At 43.7% G+C, this 26,631-nt stretch overlaps 1 protein-coding gene across 1 annotated transcript in view; it reads left to right on the top strand.

The window, feature by feature from the left end:
• Positions 1 to 25,988, top strand: part of TH (tyrosine hydroxylase) — a 32,556-nt gene extending 6,568 nt beyond the window's left edge. The window contains exons 2-13 of the mRNA XM_050953706.1: positions 857 to 1,075; positions 7,124 to 7,298; positions 8,759 to 8,847; positions 9,795 to 9,862; positions 13,004 to 13,054; positions 14,426 to 14,571; positions 15,869 to 16,004; positions 16,137 to 16,206; positions 17,671 to 17,727; positions 19,233 to 19,328; positions 19,505 to 19,638; positions 23,965 to 25,988. Of these exons, the coding sequence (XP_050809663.1) occupies positions 857 to 1,075; positions 7,124 to 7,298; positions 8,759 to 8,847; positions 9,795 to 9,862; positions 13,004 to 13,054; positions 14,426 to 14,571; positions 15,869 to 16,004; positions 16,137 to 16,206; positions 17,671 to 17,727; positions 19,233 to 19,328; positions 19,505 to 19,638; positions 23,965 to 24,124 (1,401 nt within the window). The 3' untranslated portion in view covers positions 24,125 to 25,988. The remainder of the gene's footprint in view (positions 1 to 856; positions 1,076 to 7,123; positions 7,299 to 8,758; positions 8,848 to 9,794; positions 9,863 to 13,003; positions 13,055 to 14,425; positions 14,572 to 15,868; positions 16,005 to 16,136; positions 16,207 to 17,670; positions 17,728 to 19,232; positions 19,329 to 19,504; positions 19,639 to 23,964) is intronic.
• Positions 25,989 to 26,631: the final 643 nt, after the last annotated feature.

Below are 26,631 nucleotides of genomic sequence, written 5' to 3'. Positions count from 1 at the left end.
GTACCCCTGCCTCAGTGTTTGGGAATGCACAAAAGACACACACACGTACACACCAAAAATGGACATATCAATTTCTCTATTGGTAGAAATGGATCTAGCCCAATTACATCAACAGAGAATGGGGCCCAAGATCTGGTTTCGATGGGAGTGAATAAAAGGATCATAAGTAAAAGGTGGCTGGATTGGCATATTCCCTCTGCACTGGAACCTACCACAGCATGAGAGGAGGGATAGCTCAGTGGTTTGAGCATTGGCCTGCTAAACCCAGGGTTGTGAGTGCAATCCTTGCGGGGGCCATTTAGGGATCTGGGGCAAAAATTTGTCTGGCAATTGGTCCTGCTTTGAGCAGGGGGTTGGACTAGATGACCTCCTGAGGTCCCTTTCAACCCTGATATTCTATTCTATGAGACTAGCCCAGTAAGGCATTGGGAACCTGTGATTCTCAATGAAACCACTGCGAGCTGAAGGTATTCAGCTCCTTGCAGTAGGCATTTGTGAGATCCGGACTTCTGCCTCCAGTAGAGGCCAGGGTTTAAATCAATGTGTCTCAAAGTGCTAAAAGAAGCTTCTTTATCATGAACCAACACATGAAAACAATAGAATCCATAGTGCCCATAGCAAAAATCTAGGCTCAGCCTAAGAAATACACTCTTGCCTGACTACACTTGCTGCCAAATTCAGAACCTTGAAAAGAGCCTGGACCCTGACTGAGGTTTGCAGAGCCAGATTGCTCTAGTTGACTCCTATAAGAGCTGTTCTCTGCTAGTCCTTGAAGGAATGTTACAATGGGGATCCCATTGTTCCTCGGCTGTCTTAAGGAGAAGATTGCTGCTTTTTAACTCTGCTCTCCTTCCAGTCTCCACGATTCATCGGTAGACGGCAGAGCCTCATCGAAGATGCACGGAAGGAGAGAGAAGCTGCAGCAGCAGCAGCAGCAGCCGCCGCCACTGATGCTGCAGAGTCCATAGAAACAATTGTCTTTGAGGAGAAAGATGGGAAGGCCATGTTGAACCTTTTCTTCATGCTTAAGGGAGCAAAGACTTCATCGCTATCCCATGCACTTAAAGTGTTTGAGGTGAGCGACTAACCTCCTGTACTGCGCTCAATGAATACTGCATTTGATGTGGGTGGAAGGTCTGTTACTGTAGCTTGGGGGAACACTGCCAACTCACCAAAATTCAACTGGATAAAGGTCTAATTTAAAGCCTACCTAATATGAATTATTGATTTAATTCTTCGGGGCTTAACTGGATGAATTCAAATATTGATGGTTACATTAACTTAAGTAGTACACTCGATTCATTTACTGGTGTCTCTATCACGCTGTTTCCCAGAGAAACCAATATAAATGAGACATACCCCTTGCCTGACAATGTTGTGGTTGTAATTCCAGGCTCTGGGCTTGCCTTTGATTGAACATTGCCCAGAGTGAGCCAGTACCCAGCACAACTAAAGTATAAACAACTGTGGATTTGTATTCACCTCTGATTCTCATGGTTCCCGCTAATGACCCGCACCCTGCACTGTTGTCCACCTTTATGGCACTCCCTGAAACACATCAGAGACTGCAGAGTTTGGACAGATTGCAGACGAACCATGCAGCTCCCTCACATAGCCTCAGTCACCCCCTCGCTCAAAGCTCTGCCCATCTCTGAATCATATCCCCACTGAACTTCAGCCAAAGTGACTGGACCAGCTTCAGCATGGGCATAAATCAGCATAGTGCCCATCAAATATACCTACTTACCACAGGGATGAGTTTGATCCATAAACTTTCAAAAGTTGCATTGATTTCCTTCATTACTGCATCCTGAATATGCCCATGACAAGAAGCATTTCTTACCACTGTATACAATTGCATAGGGAGATGGTAAATAATTGGGCTTTCCCAGTCAAAAGTAGCTTTATCTATGACATCGGTACCATGGATGGATGCTCACATAGGTAAGTGCTGCTTATTTAACCAGTCATAAAAGATAATGACTTGAATTTATATAGTACTTTTCATGCAGAAATTTTCAAAAGCAGATTACAAATCATGAGCCTGAGTTTCTTCATTTATACTGGTTTAATTCCATCATCTTCTGTGGTATGAGTGAGAGGAGAATTCGGTCAGTATGTGCGTGTATGTGTGTAACACCTTAGTCCCCAATGAAATTCAGCCACTTCTGGGGGTGAAACCTGACCACCATTAACAATACACAGCAACACTGAAAACAGCTGAGGACACGTAGTAAAGAAAAAAAATATTCAGTTGAAATTGTGTGTGTGTGTGTGTGTGAGGGGAGAGTTTAGTTAGTAATTACTCAAACTGAAATTTGATCAGGACACCTCCTCTAATCTTATGGAAAGCAGTTTGGGATCTTAATGGCCACAAGTGGCCTTGCATCTCTTGTGGAAGCAGGATAGAAATGTACCAACTTATAGTATTTAACACTGTGTTCCTGTAGCATATTGCCTTTGCAGTGGGATCTGTGGACCAGAAGTGCTCCACAAGGCAAGCATTTGAGACCCCTGCTGGTCTTGGTCACAGTGGCTCTCTCTTTCCAGGAAGTTTGTGACTGTCAGAAAAGGCTCAGAAATGCATCAACAACAGATTTCAAATGCAATTTACTACTTCTCTGGTATAAGATGCCAAGGGATTCTCATCCCGAGAATTTTACAGAGTCCTGCACTTAGTAGATGTGGGTGATATTTATTTTACACTCTGTGTGTGTGTGTGTGTGTGTGTGTGTGTGTGTGTGTGTGTGTGTGTGTGTGTGTGTGTGTGTGTGTGTGTGTGTGTGTGTGTGTAAAAAATATATTCCAAGGCAGCAGAGAACAATTTAAAAAGTCAGGCAAGAACTCAGGGTAGCTTTTATTCAAATGGCACCTGCTTCATCTTGGGGCAATTTACTCATTGCATGAGACGATCTCAGCGGAAGCGCTCTCTCAGCTTGACACAGAGAAGGATTTTTTTTTAAAAAGCCACAAGCATCTCAAGTTACAACAGGGGAAGATTCATTTCTCAGATCCCTCTGGCGATGCAGGTACAAGATATGAAAACGGACGGGTGTAATGACATTTGCCTCATCATGAAACAGGCTGCAGGGAGGCTGGTTTCACTCTGCTGTATGCGTTGCATGCAGCCAACGCATAGGTAATGCAATCAGAGCTGTCAGATTAATGCTAAGGTATTGATTATTGGGGGACAATGCAATAGAGAGGTGGGTAGGTACATTTAAAAACATGGTCCTAAATTGAATTTATTCCTGATATTGCCTCCTTTCCTTCTCCTTGTTCTGCCTCTGATTAACTAAAAATCACACCCTTTCCTCTACTGAAGAACTCAGAGATTCGGAAAAGACTGGGTCATCACCCAGAGAAGTGGGTTTGCAAGGGCCAGATTTCCCTGCATCAGGGAATATATCAGAACCCTTCTGTGCATGCAAAGGGCCAACCTCCCTTCTCCACTCTTTATCTCTGAGTGAAATAATTGCTGGTGAAAGATACCAAATTGATATCTCTGGAGACCAAGCAGTGCTCAGGTACAGCATGGGCAGCTGCAGAGCAAGCTTCCCATAGCATCCCTCTACGCTTCCCCTTTGCCCTAGCTGGAGGGACCACCTCTAGGACTGATATTATTTCAGTAGTCATTCCCCACTGAGATGCCAGTTGTGGAAGTAAGCATGATGACATCAACATCTGTCTGCAGGCAGGGCCGGTGCAAGGATGTTTCGCGCCCTAGGCAAAACTTCCACTTTGAGCCCTCCCCCATCCCTGAGCCCCCGCCCTGAGGCACACCCCCTCCACATAGCAGCTCTCCCCCTCCGCCCTGAGGTGCCCCACCTGTGGCAGGTCCCTCAACCTCCGCCCTGAGGCACCCCCCACCCCAGCTCCCCCTTGCTCCCCCCGAGCATGCTGTCGCTGCTTCACTTCTCCTGCCTCCCAGGTTTGTAGCCCTAAGCTGATTGGTACTGCAAGCCTGGGAGGTGGGACAAGTGAAGCAGCTCACCCCTGCTCTGCCTCCTCCCTGAGCACACCATCACTGCTTCATTTGTTCTGCCTCCCAGGCTTGCGGTGCCAATCAGCTTAGGCGCCGCAAGCCTGGAAGGCGGGAGAAGTGAGGCAGCCATGGCGTACTCAGGGAGGAGGTAAAGCAGGGGTGAGCTGGGGCAGGGAGTTCCCCTGTGTGCCCCCCGCTTTACTTGCTGCAGGCAGCCCTCCCCGTGCTCCCTTGCCCCAGCTCCATCTGCCTAAATACTGGTGGCGACTGGGGTGGCCGAAGATCTGGCTGCCGCTGAAGAAAATGCCGCCCCCAAATCCTAGCACCTGGTTGCACCGGCCCTGTCCGCAGTACTGAGGCCACCAAACTCATTTCACATAGGTCATTCAACATCAATCAGATTAACTCTCAGTTGTTATCAATCTGAGGTTTGACTCAATCCTGTGACCTAGAGGTGAAATCTTCTTGCACATGGCACCAGCCTTCACACAGCCACCCCACCTGCTTCCAGATTTTTTCCTTCTGTCTAATCAGAGTCTGGTTTGGCTGGTCAAACTTGTTTTTTTTCGCTGCTGTAAGCCTGTGATCAGAAAGGCAGCTAAAAGTAATGCCTGGGACAGCCAGATGTTAATACAAGTTTCCCGGGTCTTGAAGTAGCTAATAAGACCATGTGCTGTGCTTGGTTTTTTCCCCACTTGGTGAGGACACAAGTAAGATTAAACACCAGAGACAAAGCTGCATTTTCTATCTTTGCTGTTCTTTTTTCTCCCCACTTTTACTTGCGTCCATTTTGTTTTGTCTGAAAGGAAGCAGGATCAGACTTTGACAACCGAAGCAGTAACAGCTAGAGCCCAACTAACTTCTGCTCTTCTCCTCAGAAAGACAGATATTGCCACCTATAATAGCATCTAAACTACTTTAAGAGAAGGCTTCTTTTTTCCCTTCTAAAGGGAAAGAGAACAATGGATGTTAGAATAAAAGCCTTACTTAATACTTAAAATTTCTGATAGTTTACCTCTTTCTCTTTCTTTTCTGTATCTTTAATAAATACCAAACCGTTGAAAACTGTTTAATGTTGGAGACTTCCAGGGTCATGTTAACACTTTTAACTCTTTGGGCTCCTTTATTCCATCTGAATCAATCATTTCAGCCCATGTTCTAAAATGAAGTCTGTTTTCCTATAGCCAAATGCTGGGGAATCAGCAAAAAAAATGTGATAGCTTGAGTTAAAATTCTAGCTTGCACCTGCATTCAGTTAGTCTGGAGACAGCAGAGAAAATGGGCCACTTGAGTGCTGCTAGTGAGAAACAGACTAATTCATAAGCTAGTTAAACTCTGTTAAGATGTCTGACTTTTGGGGTCTCTCTTTCATATTTAATAAAAGAATTAGAATGATCTGCACCTAGTGTAACTCATCTTAGTTCCATTTAGCTTCAATGAAGTTATGCCAGATTATACCGGTTGTTGGGAATCTCGTAGTGGGCGATTTGGGATTCTCCAATACATCGCAAGATTTTCCCAGCAGCACACCTAGCTCTGTAACTGAGATTGGAGGGTAGGGCATGAGGCCAAGTTGAAATTCTTCTCAAGAAGCAAGATGTTCTAATGGCAGCATGAATACTGGCTGATCTCCTGTGATGCTGCTGCCTTCCCTTTGTTGGATAATAAAGATAGCAGGAGACAAAGGAGGAACCTTTCCAGGTATTTATGATTTCATAAGTGTCTAGTAATTAATTCAAAATGGAACTGAAGGAAGTTACTTATTAGATCTACCATGTATCGAGAGTCAAGGTGTTGGAAGGGAAGCTAAACCAATCAGTGCTCTGTGAGCCAGCCCAATGGCCAAGCAGTATCACAACTTGTTAACATGCTGGAGATTAGAGTGAGAATATTGCTTCCTGGCTAAGAGGGGATGGGAAGACAGTGGAAGTAGCATGCAGACCTGCAGGCTCATATGGGTGGTGAGAAAGGACCGAGGTGGTGGTTCTTAATATTACTTTTTAGAGATGTTGATAGCTTTTTTGACAAGAGTCTGTAAAGGAATTTCCTTGACTGAGATACAATATGAGATCCTTAAGGAATTCAGTGGAGATGGGTGTAAAGCATGAAAAACTGCCTGTGTGTTGGAAAGAGAGAGCGACTCAATGTGTTTGACCCTGTAGCTCCTTCAGAGAGAAAAGATGACTCATAAATGATGTATAGCATTGACAGTTTCTTCACTGTCTTTATTTCAGCACCTTGGCCAGTGCATAGGACTGACACTGCCTGGTAGATGAAAGCTACCTTCTCACTTCGTGTTTTGCTTCCTTTGGGGTAATAGTGGCTGAAATCCACACCCATAATAGGCATTTGAGAGATATTAAGAGAGGTATTGGTGGAATGTCACTTCCTTATGTGTACTGCAGCTGTTCAACATAAGTAATAAGGTTCTGCAACTACAACAAATTGCAGCTATTTGTTTGCACACTCTAAGCTAAGAGCTTGTGCCTCTTGACTGACATTGATGCCTCATCACTTTGATAACAATTAGCACAGTTTGAGGAGGGCAATATTCCATGTACAGGAAATGCCTCCATTTAGAAATTACTTTTTACCTGTGTCAGAGTGAAAAGCCAAAATACAGAAAAAGTTAGTTTAAAAAATTCTGAAAATTTCAAATAGGAAATGCTAATTTTTGACATTTTAAATTGAAACAAAATTTGTTTCAAATCTCCATTTCAAAATGAGACATTTTGTTTCAAAATAATTTTTCTCATTTTCATTTTTCCCAATTGGAGAATTGAAAAATATGTCACAATGGTTCACAATTTCTTGGGCAAAATTTTTGACATTACAAAATATGTTTTAATCTTGCAGAAAATGTCCATTAAGATTTAATGGCATTTTGTAATGGGAAAATGTTTCAGTCATAGAATTTCAACCTACTCACGTTACAGTATGCGAAAGGGATGTTCTTATTTCAGGAGTTCCTAGCTCAGGATCAGAAATACCCATGCTCCTACCCTGCAGGCATCCTGGAAAGAGTTTGTGTTTCTGGACTTTTTCCACTTTAATTTCACCCATTGGAAAGTTTGTAATGCAATGTTATCAGAGCCTGTATTTTTATATTATATCTTTCCCCTCTTCCACCCTCTAAAGACATTTGAAGCTAAAATTCACCACCTGGAGACAAGGCCCAGCAGGAAGCCTCGGGCAGGGACCACTGAGCTGGAATATTTTGTAAGGTGTGAAGTCCATAGCTCTGACGTTAGCACTCTCATGAGCTCCATCAGAAGGATGTCAGAAGATGTGAGGAGCACCAAGGAAGACAAGTGTAAGGAACTTGCAGCTGTTGTTTTTTTTTCAAGTCTAACATGAAGATTGAACTTTAGAAACTGTGGCAAGGGGATTTCAGCACTCACATGCCAGGGATCTGAATAGACTAGACTAGACTAGAATATTCCTCCCAGCAAGCTCCTCAGATCTCATCTTTTCTCTCACCTTCTCCCTTTTCAAGAGGTGTTGGATTCCTTCTTCCAGGTCCAAAGAGCAACAGGATTAGAAATGTAATGCCTAATACCTAGTACTGTACAGCTTCCACCCTGCTTATTCTAGCCAGTTGTCTATTTTACATTTCTGATCTTTCTACCAATGAGTCAGTAACCCCAAGTGCGTTTGAAGGGTGCTCTTTCTACACCAGTGAGACGCTAGTGACCAATTGCGTGTCTCTAAGGATTAGTAAAATGAATCCTTTCTAGTTGAGCAATAATTCTACTTTGATACATCACTAAAGTCAGAGGATTTCTCTCTTCCTCCCAGCTTTGATTCCTGGAGCAGCCATTAGGTGGGTGGTAAGGGTAAGGTAGCCCTGGAAGTTCATCAGGAAAAGTCAATAAGAGCTTTAATTTTTTCCTGGTGAGATGCCAGCATGCCAAAAATTGGCTAGTGATTTAAACATGATATTGTCTTGGACTTTATATTTGGGCTAGATAGGGAACAACTCTGGCTGATTGTGCCCAACAGATACAAAGAGAAAGGAGAGCAGATGATGGGGATGATGATCAGTCATGGGGGCTTTCCTTACTGTACCTGGCATCAGAAGATCATGTGCCTGGGGTCTGGGTATCACACTGCTAATCTGGGGCCATTATTATTTCCCTGCATTCCTTGTAATTCCATCCCTTCAGTGTTAGCTGATCAGTGCTGCATCATCTCTCTCTGACCTAGCGATGCAGGTGAATAGCCTGGTCCAAGTCATTGGATGATGGTTCCCTGTGTACACACAAGCCTGGGAAGGCTGGTAAAATGGATTTGTTCCACTACCACCTAATCCTTGATGTACCTGAGCTTCATCAACAGAAGCAGTCAGAGGTGGGGGGGGCGGTCATGCAGGATCCTAGGTGTCTTACATGACCACGTATTATCTTATCCTTGGGAGGGTGAAGCTGCTATGAGTGAAAGCCAGTTTTTTTTCCTACTGGTTTCCTAGTAACAGAAAATATCATTGTGCCGGGAGGTTGAAAGGAAAGTCATGTTTGCTCATGTGATGGAGGTCACTTTATTATGTCTGGCTGTGTGATAGGTGTACCATAGGAAGGGATCATGGGCAGTCATGGAGTATAGCCATTGAAGCACAGTGGTGTCATGTGCAATTAAATCATTTGGAATTGAGGGGTCATGTGTTTATGCATGTTCCACATCAGGTCATGTGTGTGCTATGACCTTATCTCCTTCATTTGGATTGAGCTATACTTAGCTCAATGTTCACTTCTATGGTCTTATTTCTCTTTACAGTTTACTGGTTTCCAAGAAAAATCTCTGAACTGGACAAGTGTCACCACTTGGTCACCAAGTTTGACCCAGACTTGGATTTGGATCACCCGGTGAGTTGGTGCATACAGACGTATCCTCACTTTCTAGCCATGTGTCTTCCAACAGAAACAGAGAAATGGAAATCACTGGTGATTGGAACTGGTTGGGAATTTTTTGACAAAAATATTTTTCTATCAGAAAATGTTGATTCTGCAAAACCATAACTGTTTTCAGGAAAGGGTCCATTTTCGTTCAAAAAATGTTGAAATACAAAAAGATCAAAAATCAAAAGGAACTGTTTTGATAGACTCGAACTAAAACTTTTGTGGGATAGTCAGCTCATGAATATTTTTGAGATTCTGACTTTTCATCCAAATTGGGAAAGGAAAGATTTTTAAAATGTCAAACATTTTCCTAGGATAGGAAAACAATTTCTGGCCTAGCTCCACTTGTAATCCCACTTTGCTTATCTCCCTGTAGCCGGCAAAGGTTTAGTTCCTGCAGGACAATGTATTCCTCAGTGCTTTGTCTAGTCTAGTTTGATCAAGAGATGGGCTTCTACTACATTCCTAAGGAGATTATTCCTCAGTCCAAAAGATCTCACTTCTGAGGAAATTTTCATGGTTATCTAGCCCAAATTTTAACTGGTTCTGTTTCAGAATTGGCTTCCCAGAGAAAGAGTAGAGATGTCTTGTGTTTGGCTTGAAGGACCTGGCTTCTCAGAAAATGAATAGACAGGACATACATTGGATTGGAACAGGGCCCAATTCCTCCACCTAGAAGGAGAATACGAAGCTCTCACTTTGAGATGGGGAAAGGAGTTACCTATGGGTATGAAAGGAGGGGCCTCTGTTGTAACGAGGGGCAGTTGCTAACTGCTAATATGTGAGTGTGTATATCTCCACCACTATAGGGCCTATATATAAGTGTGTGTGTGGTAGTGCAGGAAATGAGAGAACTTTCCTGTGTGAAATGTTAATTAACTTAAACACTTGTTTTCTGTTCCCTTTTGTCACAGGGGTTCTCTGACCAAGCATACCGGCAGCGAAGGAAAATGATAGCAGAAATTGCCTTCCACTATAAGCAGTAAGACACTTTCCAAAAGTATGTGCAGGAGCAATTTCATAGCACAGTGCCACCTGCTGGGAATTTATGATGTTATTTCCATAAACCTGTCTTCTATCAGCTTATTTTCTTCTCTGTCCATTATTTTGCCCTTCCATTCTCCCTTTCCAATTTCTTTTCTTAGGTCCTCTGCTCTCTGCACTCATTTCAGCTTCTTCCCATGTGTAAAAATCTGCATGTTCATTAATTCATAGGTGTTAAAGCCAGAACAGACTTGCTGCATAATACAGGCCATAGAACTTCATGCAGTAATTTCTGCATCAAGCCCATAACTTCAGTCTGAGCTAGAGCATCTCTTTTAGAAAGATATCCAGTCTTGATTTAAAGACTTCAAGTAATGGAGAAACCACCCCATTCCTAGGTAAATTGATCCAACGGTTAATTACTGTCACTGTTAAAAATCTGTGTTTAAAGCTAGACAAATTCAATCTAGAAATAATCTTTCAACCACTGGATCTTGTTATACCTTTTTCTGCTAGATTAAAGAACCATCTACTATCAGAACTCCCTTTCCCATAAAGATACTTGTAAACTGCAAACAGGTCACCTCTAAACTTTCTCTTGGGTAAGATAAATAGACTGAGCTTTTTAATTAGTTCATTATCAGGTATATTTTCCAGACCTTAAATCACTCTTGTAGTTCTTTTTTAAACCTTTTCCAATTTTTCAACATTCTTTTTGAAGTACGAATACCAGGATTAGACACAGTATTCTAGTAATGGTCTCACTAATGCTGGATACAGATGTAATACCACTTCTCTGTCTCTACTTAATTTTCCTCTGCTTATGCATCCAAGGAATGCGTTCCCTTCCCCACCCTACCTCACCTCAGCCCGCACACTTAGTTATAGTATTGCACTTTGAACTCATCTGACCAAGCAATCCAGATTGGTCTTTAGAACTGACTTGACCACATCATTATTTATCACTCCTTCAATTTTTGTGTCATCTACAAATTTCATCAGCAATAATTTTATATTTTCTTCCAAATCATTGACAAAGATATTGAATACCATGGGGCAAAGAACAGATACCTTGGGAATGCCACTTTCCTTAACAAGATGGTGATGATTCTCCATTCACAATTACTTTTAGATCCATTGGTTAACCATTTAACCTTAATAACTACTGTTTAACATCGTCCCTGGTTACTGATGGAATAGAAAGTATTTCATTATCACTGCAAGGCATGAAGGCATCATCTTGCTTCTTTCCAAATATTTATGGAATACTTCTGCCTTTTCTACATCATAATTGACAATTTTATCATCCTTATATATTACCAGATCTATCCCAATGTTAGGATTTTGTTTGTTTTAGTATATTTAAGGACAATAAGAAGGAAATCTTTACCTCTACTGGCCGTACATTTTTTCATTTATACCTTGAACTTCCCTTGTCAATCATCTGCATTTCCTGATTGTCCATTTGTATTCATTGTTATCAACATTTCCATTGTCCTTGTGTGTGTGTGTATATATATACACAAATATATATATAAAAGAAAAGTAGTCACATATATATATAACTACTTTTCTTCAATATATATAATTTCTTGTGGAATTGTGGGTTTGCTGGGGGCATTGAATAAAGCATTCTTAAACATATGCTAATGATCACTCACATTTTGATATTTAAATTTTTCCTCCCCTCCCACTTAGTTTTACTCAACTGTCAGCTTTGGGGAATTGTCTGTATTAAAGCACCAAGTGTGTGTGTGTCTGTGTCTATCTATATAATTCTTGTGGTTTATCACTTAGTACATTGGTCCATAATCATTCCTGTTCCTGTCCTTCTGAATTGTCAGTAACTCTAAAGTAGGCAATAGTATCTTTAATGTAGTGTGTCACTCCCTCCCCTTCTTACTAAGCCTACCCTATGAGCTAGGGTTGTGATTCCTAGCTCATATACACATACTCACACTATCTTGATGAGCGTTAGCATGAGTATAAATAGCAATGTAGCTGTGGGAGCCTGGGCAGTGACACTGGAGGCACAGCCTACCTGTGCCAAGATCAAACCCACCTGAGGTCTGTGGGCATCACACCCCTAGCTCAAAGTGTAGACATGTACCCTATCAAGGATATATAGGCTATCCAGTGATTTTAACATTCTGGTCATGTGACTCCTCCCACCAGGTTTCAATAACACCAGTCATCAATTTTTTTCTATAAAATGAGCATTTCTAATTCCTCCTGTTTATTTCCCAGCTTTCTAGTATTGGCCTACAGGCAATAGAAGAATTGCTGCTCCTTACGGCCCTTGATGCCCTGATTCTTTACCTTCAAGCTACGCTGAGTCTCAGTTACATGTTTTGAGCATATGTGCAGGGTTTGATTCTTTAACACTCACCCCAGTAGCTGCTAGTTTAAAGCCCTGCTAACCCTATGTTCAGTTCTAAGCCCCATGTCTCCAGTTAGACCCATGCTAGCCCTAGCTTCATATACTAGCTGTGTCTCTAATTAGCCTCATGACCAGAGCGGGACAACTAATAGCCTTTTCAGTTTTCCCTGGCAAGTCTGAAAAATTGAAGAAAAAAATAATTTCTGGTGGGAACAAAAATGAAGGGTTTTTTTGACAAGTTCAGTGAATCAAAATATTTGTAAAACGTTGTTTTGTTGGGCACACCATAAAACCTTTTGTTTTGATTTCGAGCATTTTTAATATATTACAAAAAACTATGAATAAAATGAAAGGAACCTTTGAAACAAAATTTCCATTTTTCTAGAATTTTTTTAGCTTTCATTTTGACCCAAACAACTGAGCAATCTTGACAGAAATTCACTAAAAGTTTTGGTGTCACTGAATCTGCATTTTTGGCCAAAAAGAAGTTTTGATCAAAAAATTTGGCCCAACTCTACTTATGACCCATATATTTCCTACTAGACCTGTGCTAACCCTGTGCCGCATATGCTAGCCATGTGTTAGGTTTAAAGTTGTCCAATCCATATTATACTGTGAGGATATTGTGCATCGTAAACTTAATGCTCTTTTCTTAAAAGGTGGGGGAGCTTTCTTAAAGTTGGGGCCCCAGAGTACATAGCATGTTGTTATTGTGTTTTCCCATCTCCTGTTATTCCTAACCCCAAGTTTGCCTTGCAGCGGGGAGCCAATCCCTAGAGTGGAGTACAGGGCAGATGAGATAGCTACATGGTGAGTGTTGATTTAATGCAAAATCCTTTTGGATTCCATCCTGCTGAATTAGGAACCATGAAAGAAATAAAAGATTTTGTCCCATTGAGCTGTGGGGGAGTGTGCCTTGGGCAAATAGAGAAATCAGAAAACAGTAGTGGGTTTATTATAGTGGGGCCAATACTGGAAGTTGAGAACAGAATGGTTGTGGTGCAGTGTCTTAAAAAAATATATCACGAAGGTGTAGATGTTGCCTAATTGCCTCTCTGTAAAGAGCTCTGACTGTTTGCAAGGAATTTCTTGGGTGCTAACTTTCAGAGGGGTAGCCGCGCTAGTCTGTATCAGCAAAAAGAATGAGGAGTACTTGTGGCACCTTAGAGACTAACAAATTTTAGTCTCTAAGGTGCCACAAGTACTCCTCATTCTCTTTGAGAGCTAAGGGAATTCTAAGTGGGAAGGTCCAGGAGGCCCATCCCTAAAAAACAAGAATGTCAGATGATGCTAATGTTCATAACTCAGAGAAGGCGGTGCAGCATGTGAGGAAATCTGATCCAGTACTGCCACTCTACTTGTTAACTGCTCAGTCACCTAACAAGGTGTAAGGCACAGCCAAGACCTTTTAGTACCATAAATCAATTTCTGCTGCTCCTCCTCTCTAATCTAAAGTCCATTACAGTTCCACTTCTTCTTGTCTCAAGAAGCTCCCCTTACAGTACATCTAAACTGTTTTAAAACCCACAGCAGCAAGCCTCCAAGCCTAGGGACAGGGTCGGGCTTCAGATCCTGAGCTCCAGCCCGAGCCATGATGTCTACAGTGCTGTTTTTAGCGTCCTAGCATGAGCCCCATGAGCCTGACTCTGTAGACCTGAGCTCTGAGACTCACACCTGCAGGTTTCTGTTTGCTGTGTAGACTTAGCTGTGGTGGGTAGGACCACTAATGAGAAGATGACTTATCAGGGGAGCTGCTGATGTATATCTTGGCATTATCCATCTGCTGTCTCTCAATTATCTCTTACTACTGTAATTTTTTTAAAAGATAAAGCCACTGGGACTGGATTTTTGTTCCCAGTTAGAATGAACTCTCTTGATACACCTTGGCCTTGAGTTAGTTATCGCCAGATACAGGAATTGTCCCTGTGAAGGTGGCCTCTGAATTCTCCACTCTCAGAGTCAGCAAGAAGCATTTGGGTGGAGAGTGTGCGTGTGCACATGTGTTCGAGCATGTGTGTGTAAACAGATAGAAAATCAATGGTTAAAAACAAAAACAAAAACAGGGAGAGGAACTCCAGCAGGATGCTTACCGGGTGTTGTCTGCTCTGATGAGAGGAGAAACAGAGGCCAGCAGGGCTAGATCCTGAATTCACCCCTTCTCTCCCATCTGTCACTCTGAAGGAGGGAGGTTTACACCACACTGAAGAGTCTGTACCCATCTCATGCCTGCAAAGAGCACCTGGAGGCCTTTCACCTGCTAGAGAGATTCTGTGGCTACAGTGAGAACAACATTCCTCAACTGGAGGATGTCTCCCGCTTCCTGAAAGGTGAGTGTGGGCACATTCCAGGGCCAGGAGTGGGATCACAGGGTCATGAGTATCAGCATGGAGGCATGTGACTCCATGGAATGGCTGGGGTGCATTGCAAGGCAGAATGTGAATCTGGAGGAGGGAACTGGAGGTTAGGGTAAAGAAGTGCTTGCTATGGGGGCTGACAGCATGAACTGATTTGTAGGGTAGTACAAACAAGGGAGAGGTCTAGCATGCTCCAGGAGGGAAGTGGGCAGGGAGGGGGCGCTCATGCAAGAATGTGTACGCCTCTCTGGAGTCTGAGAGTGACTTCAGAGAAAGGGAGGGAGCCAGCGAGCATTCTGGGCCCCAGTCTGAGAATTCAGGGTGGTGGCAGGAGTCAGTGCATTGAAATATGGACTTCTAGGTCAGAAGTGCAAAGGATTGGGGAGAGGACGGGGGGACGGTCTAGGGTGGGAATGTGTATTCCAAGCACAGGAGTGAGAATCGACTCAAGGAATATAGGGGCTAGTGTGGAGGGTGTGTGGGCTGGGACGGAGCGCCCAAGCACTGAAATATTTGTGTATAGACCCCATTGTACCTAGTGGTTAATTTCAGCATTTGCCCAGTCACCGTGTCCTCTTGGCTTGCAGCGAATTTGCTGCCTATTGCAAGTAGAGATGCTAGGTTTGCCAAGGTAAAACTGAAGACATTCACTTACAGTACCATAGCTTTTGCTGTAAGTGCTGATAATACTATCATGACTAATGAACACCTCATTCTGAGACTCAACTCAAAGGACTTTCACTATATAAGTAGGGCCCTACCAAATTCATGGTCCATTTCACAGTCATTGGATTTTAAAAATAGTAAATTTCATGATTTCAGCTATTTAAATCTGAAATTTCATGGCATTGTAATTGTCGGGGATCCTGACCCAAAAAGGATTGTTGTGTGTGTATGTGTGGGGGGAGGGTCACAAGGTTATGGGGGGGTATTGCTACCCTTACTTCTGCACTGCTGCCTTCAGAGCTGGGCGCCCAGCCAACAGTTGTTGCTCTCCAGACCACCCAACTCTGAAGGCAGTGCCAAAGGGTGGCAATACCACAACTCCCCTCAAATAACCTCGTGACACCCCCGCAACTCCCTTTTGGGTTGGGACCCCCAGTTTGAGAAATGCTGGTCTCCCCCCGTGAAATCTGTATAATATAGGGTAAAAGCACAAGAAAGACCAGATTTCATGGAGGGAGACCAGATTTCACAGTCCTTGACATGTTTTTTATGGCCATGAATTTGGTAGGGCCCTATAGATATGTGGTGGTTTGGATTATTTCAGAGAGAACTGGGTTCCAGCTCCGACCTGTGGCTGGTCTGCTGTCTGCACGTGACTTCCTATCCAGCTTGGCCTTCAGGGTATTCCAGTGCACACAGTACATCCGCCATGCATCCTCACCCATGCACTCCCCAGAGCCGTGAGTATTGTCGGGTACAATGCAGAATCCTCTCTGTCCTCACACTGCTCCTGCCACAGTGTATAACCAGAATTTGTGATTCAACCCTCTAGCAGTGACTAATCCAGCCTTCCTCTTTTCTTCCAATGGAAGGGACTGTTGTCACGAACTTCTGGGGCACGTACCGATGCTAGCCGACAGGACGTTTGCACAGTTCTCCCAGGTAATTAGAGCAGATTGTTCCTTGCACTGAAAGCCCAGCAATGGGTCCTAATGCTCAGAAGCCATTGTAGGGAATGGTTTGAGAACTCAAATTCCAATCCTAATTTATCCCATTAGGGGGGATTACTTAGAAATCTGCGTAGTTATGTTGGCTATAGGGGAGCTACTTCACTTCCAATTTTCCTCAGCAGTATGGTTGGGAATGGCATGGAAATAGTAGCTGTGTGGGAGCTTATTCCTAGAAGGAGTTATTGTAGCTATCGGATCATGGACTAGAGCTGGACAGAGTATCAAGCACAGCAAACAATTTATCCAGTGGATTTAGTTCGTCCCCCCAAATGATGCACAGATCAAACTTTGCATTTTATGCATGTAGTCATTCTTAGTAACTGTTCCTCCAATGCATGGTGTGACTGTATGTTAGCCCACAGATTGTTTGTGCCCTCTCTACTGCAAGCAGTGCTTTTTACTCTTTGTTCATTTCTGATGGGTGACTGGCCACCTACATCATTATTATTAGTAGTATTTTTATTACTATTGACATGACTAATGTCATGTACCAGGACCTGCTGTGTTTGCATATCAACTAGCATAAAACAAAAGAGGGTCCCTGCTCCAAAGAGGTTACAGTCTAAATATGGCAGAAGGATACAGACAGCTGGGGGAGTACAAGGGAACAATGAGACAGTATTGGTCAGCAAGATAGACTGTGTTCTTAGTGCACCTGTAGCAAAACTTTTTTCAAATTTTTGGTAGGCGTCATGGAAAAGGAAAATTCTAAAGAGAGATTTCAAGGAAAATAATGAGGCAGCTTTATGGATCTTTATAGGGAGCTCTTCCCGAGCAGGAGGGTCAGCTTGGAAGAAAGCATGAAGGTCCTTGTTTGAAAATGTGACAGAGGAGTGACAAAGGCTGACATTTACTGATTGGAGACAGAAATTGACATCTTGATACAGAGTGAGAGGTGATAGGGAGGTGGAGCTAGGCCATCAAGGGCCATAAATGTGAGGTGTGGGATCATTTCCATTTACAGACTGAATGGACAAGACAGAGAGAAAGGAAATATTACCTCTCTTTTACAGATGGGGGAACAGGGACCAAAAGATTAAGTGATTTGCCCAAGGAGTCTGTGGCAAGCCAAGAAATAGAACCAGATCTCCTGAATCTCAGCCCAGTGATTTAACTACAAGATCATCCTTCTTCCCTCTGCACTCTCAGCCTCCCTAGCATGAGGTGCTAGAGGAAATGATACCGAAGCAGCTGCTACATGCTAAGCTCAGAATTAGCGTAGTGCCACCTTGCTGCTGGTTTCTGAGCTGCTAACTAGGGGGTGGTGTGAGAAGTCCATAAAATGAGTGACGTCTGAGCAGGCTAGAAGCCAAACCCACTAGCAAAACTGACTGGATTGAAATGGCTCTGGGTGCAACCCGTGTTTACGTGTTAACCTTCTTCCTTCTCTTCCTAGGATATTGGACTGGCATCGTTGGGAGCCACTGAGGAAGAGATTGAGAAACTTTCAACGGTAAGTTTTCCTTTACTCTGTAGGGATCCCTGTTACCCTAGCAGAACTGGTGAACTCCTTCTCCTCCTTGGATATTAGTGGCTGGGATGATTCAGGAGGATGTGGTTTAGTTAGGAAATGGGGCAGTTTTTCCTGAGTTACATACATACAGATTCAGTAGAGGCATTAAGATCAGTCACTAATGTCCTGTCTCCAAATGTCTTCATTGTCTCTCCCCTCACATTCTCTCCATCCAATCAGCAGATGTGTCACCAGGGAGACTCGGTTGGCTTGTTTCCCACACAGCATGCTGCATTACACCACTGGAGCATGTGAGTGGAGAACACAGCGTTCTGGTTCCCTTCTTAGGTGGCCTTCTCCAGAGCATCACATACCACCAATGAAACATGGGGCATAGTTATGGGGCGCTGCAGCGTCTGTTGAAATGCATGCTGGGAATACAGTCTATTACAAAAGGCTAAGGTCGAGCAAAACTCACCCGGCCACACATTAAGTTTCATGGACAATGGCACTTACACTTCTGTATCATCTGGCATCATACTGTCAAAGATGTGGGATTCTGAGCATAGCATTGAAAGGAATCTTTGAGTCTGCCTAACCAAGTTCAGCTTCAAGGCCCATTCACAAAGGTATTTTGTTGATGCTGAATACTCAGTGATATAACCAGATTATTTAGTACATTATCCAGAGAGATGCATGAACCACATTGGGACTAGCTGGCCCTGAGCACCTGCAACGCAAGCAACTGCTTCAAGCCCCATGCTATTGGGGACCCCAGTAAGACTACTAACTCACTGTCTGTCTCACTCCCTCCAGCAGTGAAATCAGACAGGGTGGCATCATGCCCCTAGATCTTCCAAAGGGGGGAGAGAGGAAAGAGCCAGCTCATCACCAGCTATGAAGGAGGGATTTATTCTTGAGCAGGCAGGGCCGACGCTACCATTTAGGTAGCCTAGGCAATCGCCTAGGGTGCCAGAATAATTGGTGGGCGCTGTTTTGCCGGAGGGGGCAGCAGGCAGCTCCGGTGGAGCTGCCGCAGTGGTGCCTGCGGTGTGTCTGCTGCTCCGCGGCTCCGGTGGAGCTGCCGCAGTCGTGCCTGTGGATGGTTGGCTGCTCGGTTGGCTGTGGTGGACCTCCCGCAGGCACAACTGCGGCAGCTCCACCGGAGCCGCAGGACCAGCGCGTGGGGCGCCAAAATTGCCGTCCGCCTAGGGCGCTCAAACCCCTAGTGCCGGTCCTGTGAGCAGGTCTCAATTAGTCAATGCAAGTCAGATATGACAGTGATGGGCACAGTATAGGCAGATAGTTTACAGAGACGCAAGTTGTTCCAAAGTGTATGAGTGATCTGATCTGGGTTTGTGGCCAGTGACTTCTCTGGTTCCTTTCAAGCCCATCTAACAGCCCTGGGAAGGCTGTTCTCTGATCTGAACAGTCTGCAGGGAGGTGAAAGGAAAATGAAGAAGAGGAGGAGTGACTCCTTGCTTGTTTTTCTCTTCCCTTCCCAGCTCTATTGGTTTACAGTGGAGTTTGGACTCTGCAAACAGAATGGAATAATCAAAGCTTATGGAGCTGGACTCCTCTCCTCCTATGGGGAGCTAATAGTAAGTCTCAACCTACCTTGTCTGTCTCTGCTCAGACACATTGTGGCAAAGGGCTCCTTTTCCCTCTGCACACTTGCAGTTTCTTTAGCAAATCCACTTTCTGCATTTCTCTCTCTCATGCACACAAACTTCCTTCCCCTCCTTTAAGCATTGGCTTTTGTTCGTACCTTCCTCAGCACTCCTTGTCGGACGAGCCAGAGGTCCGGAACTTTGATCCAGATGCTGCTGCTGTTCAGCCCTACCAGGATCAGAACTACCAGCCAGTGTATTTTGTATCCGAAAGCTTCAATGATGCCAAAGACAAACTCAGGTAGGATCCGGAATGGAAATGCCACCAGGGCAAATACACACAGTAAATTATATCATGGTCTGTATTCCTCCTTGCACCATTCAAAACAACACTTGGTACCATAAAAGCAGCAAAGAATCCTGTGCACCTTATAGACTAACAGACGTTTTGGAGCATGAGCTTTCGTGGGTGAATACCCACTTCCTCAGATGCATCTGAGGAAGTGGGTATTCACCCACGATAGCTCATGCTCCAAAACGTCTGTTAGTCTATAAGGTGCCACAGGATTCTTTGCTGCTTTTACAGATCCAGACTAACATGGCTACCCTCTGATACTTGGTACCATATATACTCGATCATAAGCCAGTTCGTTTATAAGCCGACCCCCCCCCCAAGATGGATAAAAAAGGAAATTTTTTATAGCCCATTCAGAAGCTAACCCGATAGTTCAGGGGTAGGCAAACTTTGGCTCCCAGGCCATCAGGATAAGCTGTTGAAAGTCTGAGATGGTTTGTTTACCTCTAGCGTCTGCAGTCACGGAGGTAAACCAAAGTAAACAAAGTGTCCCAGCACACCAGCTGCTTATCCTGACAGGCTGGGACAGCAACTGGTGGGGAAATTTTAGGGGAGAGGGGGAGAAACTGGGGGTCAGGGGAATAACCCCTGTGACCACCCCCACATGATTCCACCCCAGCCCAGGACCCCCATACTCTCCCCATCCCATCCCTTCCCACCTTAGCTGGGGCGGGCCAGGGGAGGATGTCTCTGGCCTGGCTGGGGCTGCTCCGGCAGGCTGGGCAGTGCGGCCGCAGCATGTTCTGGTGGGTTGGACGGCGTGGCCACAGCCTGCTCTGGTGGGCTGGGCTGAGTGGCATGGCCACAGCCTGCCAGCCCTGGAGCTGCAGCTGCTTTGGAGGCTGGGAGAAGAGCAGCATGGCCAGAAGTGAAGAGACTCTGGCTCTGCCTCTTCCCTTCTGGCTCTGCGGGCTATGCTGCCTCTCCTTGCCCCCTTTGTTGGGGGGAGGAGCTGTGTCCCACATCTTCATCTTTATACCCATTCATAAGCCGACCCCCTTCTCTGATGCTTCCCTTTTTTACTAAAAAAAAAATCGGCTTATGAAGGAGTATATACAGCACTTCAGTTGAAAGTCCCCATTTATGACCTCAAAGCGCATTAGAAACCATAGTTAATTAGGCCTCAGAAGGTCCTACAGGCAGGTAAGCATATTAGCCTCATTTTTAGGTAGGGAAACTAAGGCACAATGAGGTTAAACCAACTCTGCAAAGCTCACACAGCAGTGCCAAGATCAACCCCCAGGAATTCTCACTCGTGAACTTCTACTCTAAGCATTAGGCCACTGTGCCCAACCGTCCAACCCTTAATCGTTCATAGGCATTAGACCTGTCAATTGCAGTGAGCTGGCGGGCAGACTGAATGAGATAAAGGAATGGATACTTCTATCTGTACTACTGAACTCCTATCAGAAAGGTCACAGAGTGGAGCCCCAGCTGGTGATGTGTGGTGATATGGCACATCTGCCAGTCATGCTGTTATTGCAGAGTATGGCAGAGACCAGACTCATGTCTGGTTGAGGATCCCACCAGCTATGGAGTAGGACCCTATTGTGGTAGGTGCTGAATAAAAAGATAGTCCTTGCCCCCAGGAGCTTACAATCTGGCACTTATTTAGTTATCCATGAAGCTACCTACAGAGGGGATGTTGTGTTCCTATGCTCCAAGAGAAGCAAGATATAGATAGATATAGATATAGATATAGAATATCAGGGTTGGAAGGGACCTCAGGTGGTCATCTGAGATATGGATCCTCAAAGGGCTCACATTTCTAATTATTAATGCCTTCCCCCAGGATTCCTCCCGTCCCAATTTGCAAAAGACCACTGCAGTTCCAATAAGACCACCACTGTTACAATGTTAACTCTTTCAGTGCCCTGTCAGAGCTTCTTTTATCTCTTGAGCCACCATTCAAAGAGCAATTCATTCTAATCTGAAGTAACAATGAAAAACAGTGATCAATAGACAGTATCAGGGGTAGCCGTGTTAGTCTGTATCCACAAAAACAGCAAGGAGTTCGGTGGCACCTTAAAGACTAACAGATTTATTTGGACATAAAAGTTTTCATGGGTAAAAAACCCACTTCTTCACTCCATGCATCTGAAGAAGTGAGGTGTTTTTTACCCACAAAATCTTATGCCTAAATAAATCTGTTAATCTTTAAGGTGCCTCCAGACTCCTTGTTTTTTAGTGATCAATAGAGGCATAGTTAGGAGAGAAAGGAAGGTAATACATCTGGCCAGAAAACAAGAATTCCATTTCATGAAAAATGTTGACATATGGTTGCGTTCCACATTGGAACAAAACTAGAACTTTTTTGGGAAAAGTTTTTGTGAAAAAAAAAAAAAAAAAAGATAGATCGAGTGACCTGTCCATGCCAGTGTAACCAAGAACCTAATGATTATGGCAGTCACTGGGAGGGCGAGACACCCAGGTTCAAGTCACTGTTCTGATTCAGGCAGATATTTCTTGTTGGAAAACATGGATTTGTGGAAAAATTTTCAACCAGGTCTGGAAGATAGTACATTTCCCTATTTTAAATGTAAGTGAATGGTATTTTAAAGACCACAAGAGGGTGCCAGAACCTAAGGAAAGACAAATGTTACTTGCTACTATAAAGACTATCAGTAAAGGATGCAGGTGAACCTAGTATTACAGATCTGTCAAATATTGGCAGCAAGGTGAAATGTGCAGGATATTGTTTAACACTTTTGGTTATTCTAGTTCTCTTATGCTTTGGGTAATCATCATCCCAGTCAGTCATTCCCCTATCCACCTCTATCCACGTGAACCTGCTGTTACCTGTTTACTAGTATCAATTATTGCCATCAGAAATAATGACTCATGTAACTGGGGTTCATCAAAAATACTCTCTTTAATAGAACAAACTTGTTCCCCCATCTTTGTAAGCTTTTGTCAGTTTTCACATATGAATGTCTACTGTCAGGATCGTAAGTCCATATTCATTCAGTAGTGGAAAATCATGTCACTTATTTAGGTGCTCAATATTGTCATAGGAATCTAATGTCAGACACCCAGTTCTGACAATCTCGGCCTTTGTTTTTTAACGTATCCTGTGATCTTTATCCCACATTTTGGGTTTTAGAAGGTTGACGGCTGTGGTCCTGATTTTTGAGAGGTGCTGAGTGCTTACACCTACAACTGAAGTCAATGGGTTAATGCTGAGTCAGGTGCAGGGTTACTAATTGGGAGTGAAGTACTGACTTGAGGCTGGACACTGTGCAGAGAAGCCGTGTAAACATCCCTTTTGCCCAGAGAGCTTTGAGAACAAAGCCTGTCTTCCCTCATGGTCCATTCTTGGTTCCCAGCTTTCCAGATGTACCTCTGTCCTGACCTGATCCTGCCATTCCACTCCTGAGCAGAGGCTATAAACTATGGCAAGACTTTCAAAAGTACCTACGGAGCCTAAGCCCCAATTAAAATCAATGGGACTTTGGTTCCAAAGTTACTAAGGTGCTTTTGAAAGTTTTACTTAGGGCTTCTCTACATGAGACATTATACTGGTCTAATTATACAGCTATAGCTAAATCACTATAGTTACACAGGTATAGCTTGTCATGAGGATACTTTTATTCTGCAATAATAATTGTTTTTTCTTCTGATTTAGTTTAAACTGCTTCCAAAGTGACCTAAACTAGGCTGGAAAAAGATCCTTTTATTCTGGAATAAGAGAGTGTCCACACAAGGGGTTATGCTGGTACACGTATAGCAGATTAAATTCACATGCTGCCTTCTACGAGCATAACTTCCCCGTGTACACAAACCCTCAGTCTTCAAACATCCTAATGCCTGAAAAGTATTTAAACACCTAGTTCCCATTAAAATAGTTGGTTAGATATCCTTGAGGGTGTGGATGTTAGTCACTTTGCCCTATGCCAAAATGGATGGTGTTTTGTCATCTACACAAACATCCTCCCAGATGAAATTCACTTTCACATTTGACTTACGGCAACATTTTAACCCTTATTTTCAGAATTATCTTAGCTCAGTGAAATGTGCAGGAACAAATTCATCCCTCCAATACATGGAAATACACTAGGGATATATCGAGACTACATCTCTGCCACTGTCATTGGGGATAAACTTGATGTTGGGAAAAGCGCAGATTTTTTTTCGAAGTTGATAAAATGTTAAAATGGAAAGTGATTGAAAACAGAGATATTTCATGGCAGCATACGTGTCCCCCCTCATTATTTTCAACCCACTCACAACCCCTTTCTACTCATTACATTTGCTTCTACCCTCTCCCTACAGAAGCTACGCTGCTCGCATCAAGCGACCCTTCTCAGTGAAATACGATCCATACACCCACAGCATTGAGCTCCTGGACAACTCACAGAAGATTCACCACTCTCTGGAGAATGTGAGGGATGAGCTTCACTCCTTAATTGATGCATTGAATATTATCAGTTAATATGAAAACCATGTTTTTTCTCACCCCTCTGCCACTGGGTGCTTCCTCCTTTCACCATCACAGAGATGGCCCTTGCTCTGGTACTTTGCCACTGTGCTTTCAGCCAGGTCCTGGGCAATAGCTTCAACCCATTCTCTCTCAGGGTTTGTACTGCTGCCCACCACCATTGTATCTCCACAGTCATTTAAAGACGAATGTTTGTATTTTGAGATGATCCAGTTTGAATGGAAGACGGAAGGGTTAAGGGCCTGATCCAAAGCCTACTGAAGTCACTGAGAGTCTTCTTATTGCCTACCACGGGCTTTGGGTCAGTCCCCAATACAGTGTCACACTACAGTCATTATACATGAGCTGTGGGTCATAGACTCAAGTGCAATTAATGGAATTAAGGGCACAAGAAGTCAGGAATCTATTACAAATACTGGACATAAGGGATTTTTCATTTAAAATCCCACAGGAAACATGTTCATTTAATTAAAAAAAAATTCCAATAGCAGCTTCATGAAGAAGCAACTGCCCTGTATTAAATCCCCTTTGAGGGCAAAAAGGCTTCTAAGTGAATCCTACCAGCTCTAAGTCCTAGTTTGAGCTGAACTCCTAACCCAAATTAAACTTCTGAAACTGGGCTGGGCTCTCTGGGCTGGAGTAAACTCCAAAAGCTAAAACAAGCCCCTGAGCTAAACTAAACTTAAAGGCTGGAACAAGCTTTTGAGCCACACCAAACTTCCAAGTTGGAATGAGCTTCTGAGTGCTGTCAGACTCCCAGGTGGAAGTGAACTCCTGAGCTATATTAATCACTCCAGAAGTGGAGCAGCCTTATGAGTAGACTGAACTCCCAATGTGGAGTGACCTTCTTGGGCCTAGTAGCCAGTTTTATAGATCCTTAGCCCCACCCCTAATAGAATCTGGCCAATCAGCCCTTTCCATCCTACCCAAAATGGAGTCTCACAGCTAGTAGCAAACAGCCTTTTCTAGCTCCAAGGAAAACTGCACCAACATGTTAGCCCAAGCTGTAAATACTTAAAATATATTTTCCCTAGGATAAAGACAGTTAGAAGGAGGGCAGGAGAAACCAACCCTTCAGTGGAGCTCTGTTTTCCTACATCCCATTGGGACTCATTAAGGAGTTTTAATGCAAACACTACACATCACCCATTTAGCCTATTCTCAGACTTACTCTGAGGGGGCCTCCATGCTCTGCCTGCTCAGTTACAGAGAGATAATAACTCAAAAGGCTACACTAGTCTTCATTCTACCAGTGAGGGTGCTTATTCCAAAAGGGAGGATTTTAATTATTTTACATTGTTCAACTACAAGAAACCACTAACTGCAGCCCCATTGTCCCATTTCTCTCCCCTCCCAGCAAGCAAGCAGGTTGGGTAAGGAGAACATCCAGGGATTGAAGGTGCCTTAGCAGGAGTGTCTTTGATTCAGCAAAGTACTTAAGCACGTGCTTAATGTTAAGCACCTAGGTAATCCCATCAGTGGTAATCTTTGTATTGACTTCAGTTGTGTTGGATAACACCCACCATGAGATTACTCAGGTGCTTAAAGTGAAGCATGTTCCTAAGTGCTCTGTGGGCCCAGATCTGGAAGCTACAGTGCCATTTCCCCAGGCTTCATGACATGTGGAGGCAGTTTGTATAAAAATGACCTGGAGAATGAATGAGCAAGTGGTCACTGTTTTAACTCTCCTTTAAATGAAGCATGCTGGGACAAGGAGTTCTGGGGCAGGGAAGAGGAAGAAGATACAAAGCCTTCATCTGATTCAGCCTTTAGTTTATTCACTGATATTCATCATGCCTTGATGAATGGTTCTCTCATTGTTGTTGCTGCTGCTGTGGATGGATCTGTCTGTCTGTCTGTCTGTCTGTGTAAAGAAAAACAATTTATTTTTCAGTTCAGAGTCATGCTGCTGCTCACATATTAATAATAATAAAGATTATATTTCTGGTCTAGCATCCTGGGTTTGGTTTCTGTGTCTTTTCTCATTTCCAAACTGAGAGCAGGCCCCATGTCTGCCGGCAGGACACAAACATAACAAGGATCTGATAAGGCAAAAGATCTCCAACTTGTCTCTTATACAGAACATTGACTTAGGGAGCCATTGTGTCCTAGGGAACAGGCTTATTTGTTGCCTTCACAAAGTGTTATTAATTGCACAGTTGCTCGTGTAGCATTAGTGGAGATGTCTTTTTTCTTACTAGTATCACCAAACAGAAGTTTGCTTCAGCCTTGCCTTCACTATCCTTTTCCCCTTCTTAAATTCCCCACTATTACTACCACAAGTTCAGACCCAGTGGTGTTAGTAATGGTAGGAGTGCTAGCTTAGCCACTGTGCCTTTTTGTCCATCTCACGGGGCTAAACCACATGGGGTATGTCTACACAGCCAATGGCAGAAAGCCTCCCAATCCGGGTCAGCAGACTTGGGCTTGTGCTATTGCTCTAAAAAAATAGCTGTATAGACAGACAGCATTTTGAAGTTGCAGCTTACCCTGGAGCTTGG

This window comes from Gopherus flavomarginatus, chromosome 5 (genome assembly GCF_025201925.1).
Source record: "Gopherus flavomarginatus isolate rGopFla2 chromosome 5, rGopFla2.mat.asm, whole genome shotgun sequence".
In the NCBI taxonomy this organism is placed as follows: Eukaryota; Metazoa; Chordata; order Testudines; family Testudinidae; genus Gopherus; species Gopherus flavomarginatus.
Note: the sequence above shows the minus strand (reverse complement) of the source record. Positions and strands in the feature narration are given on the sequence as shown.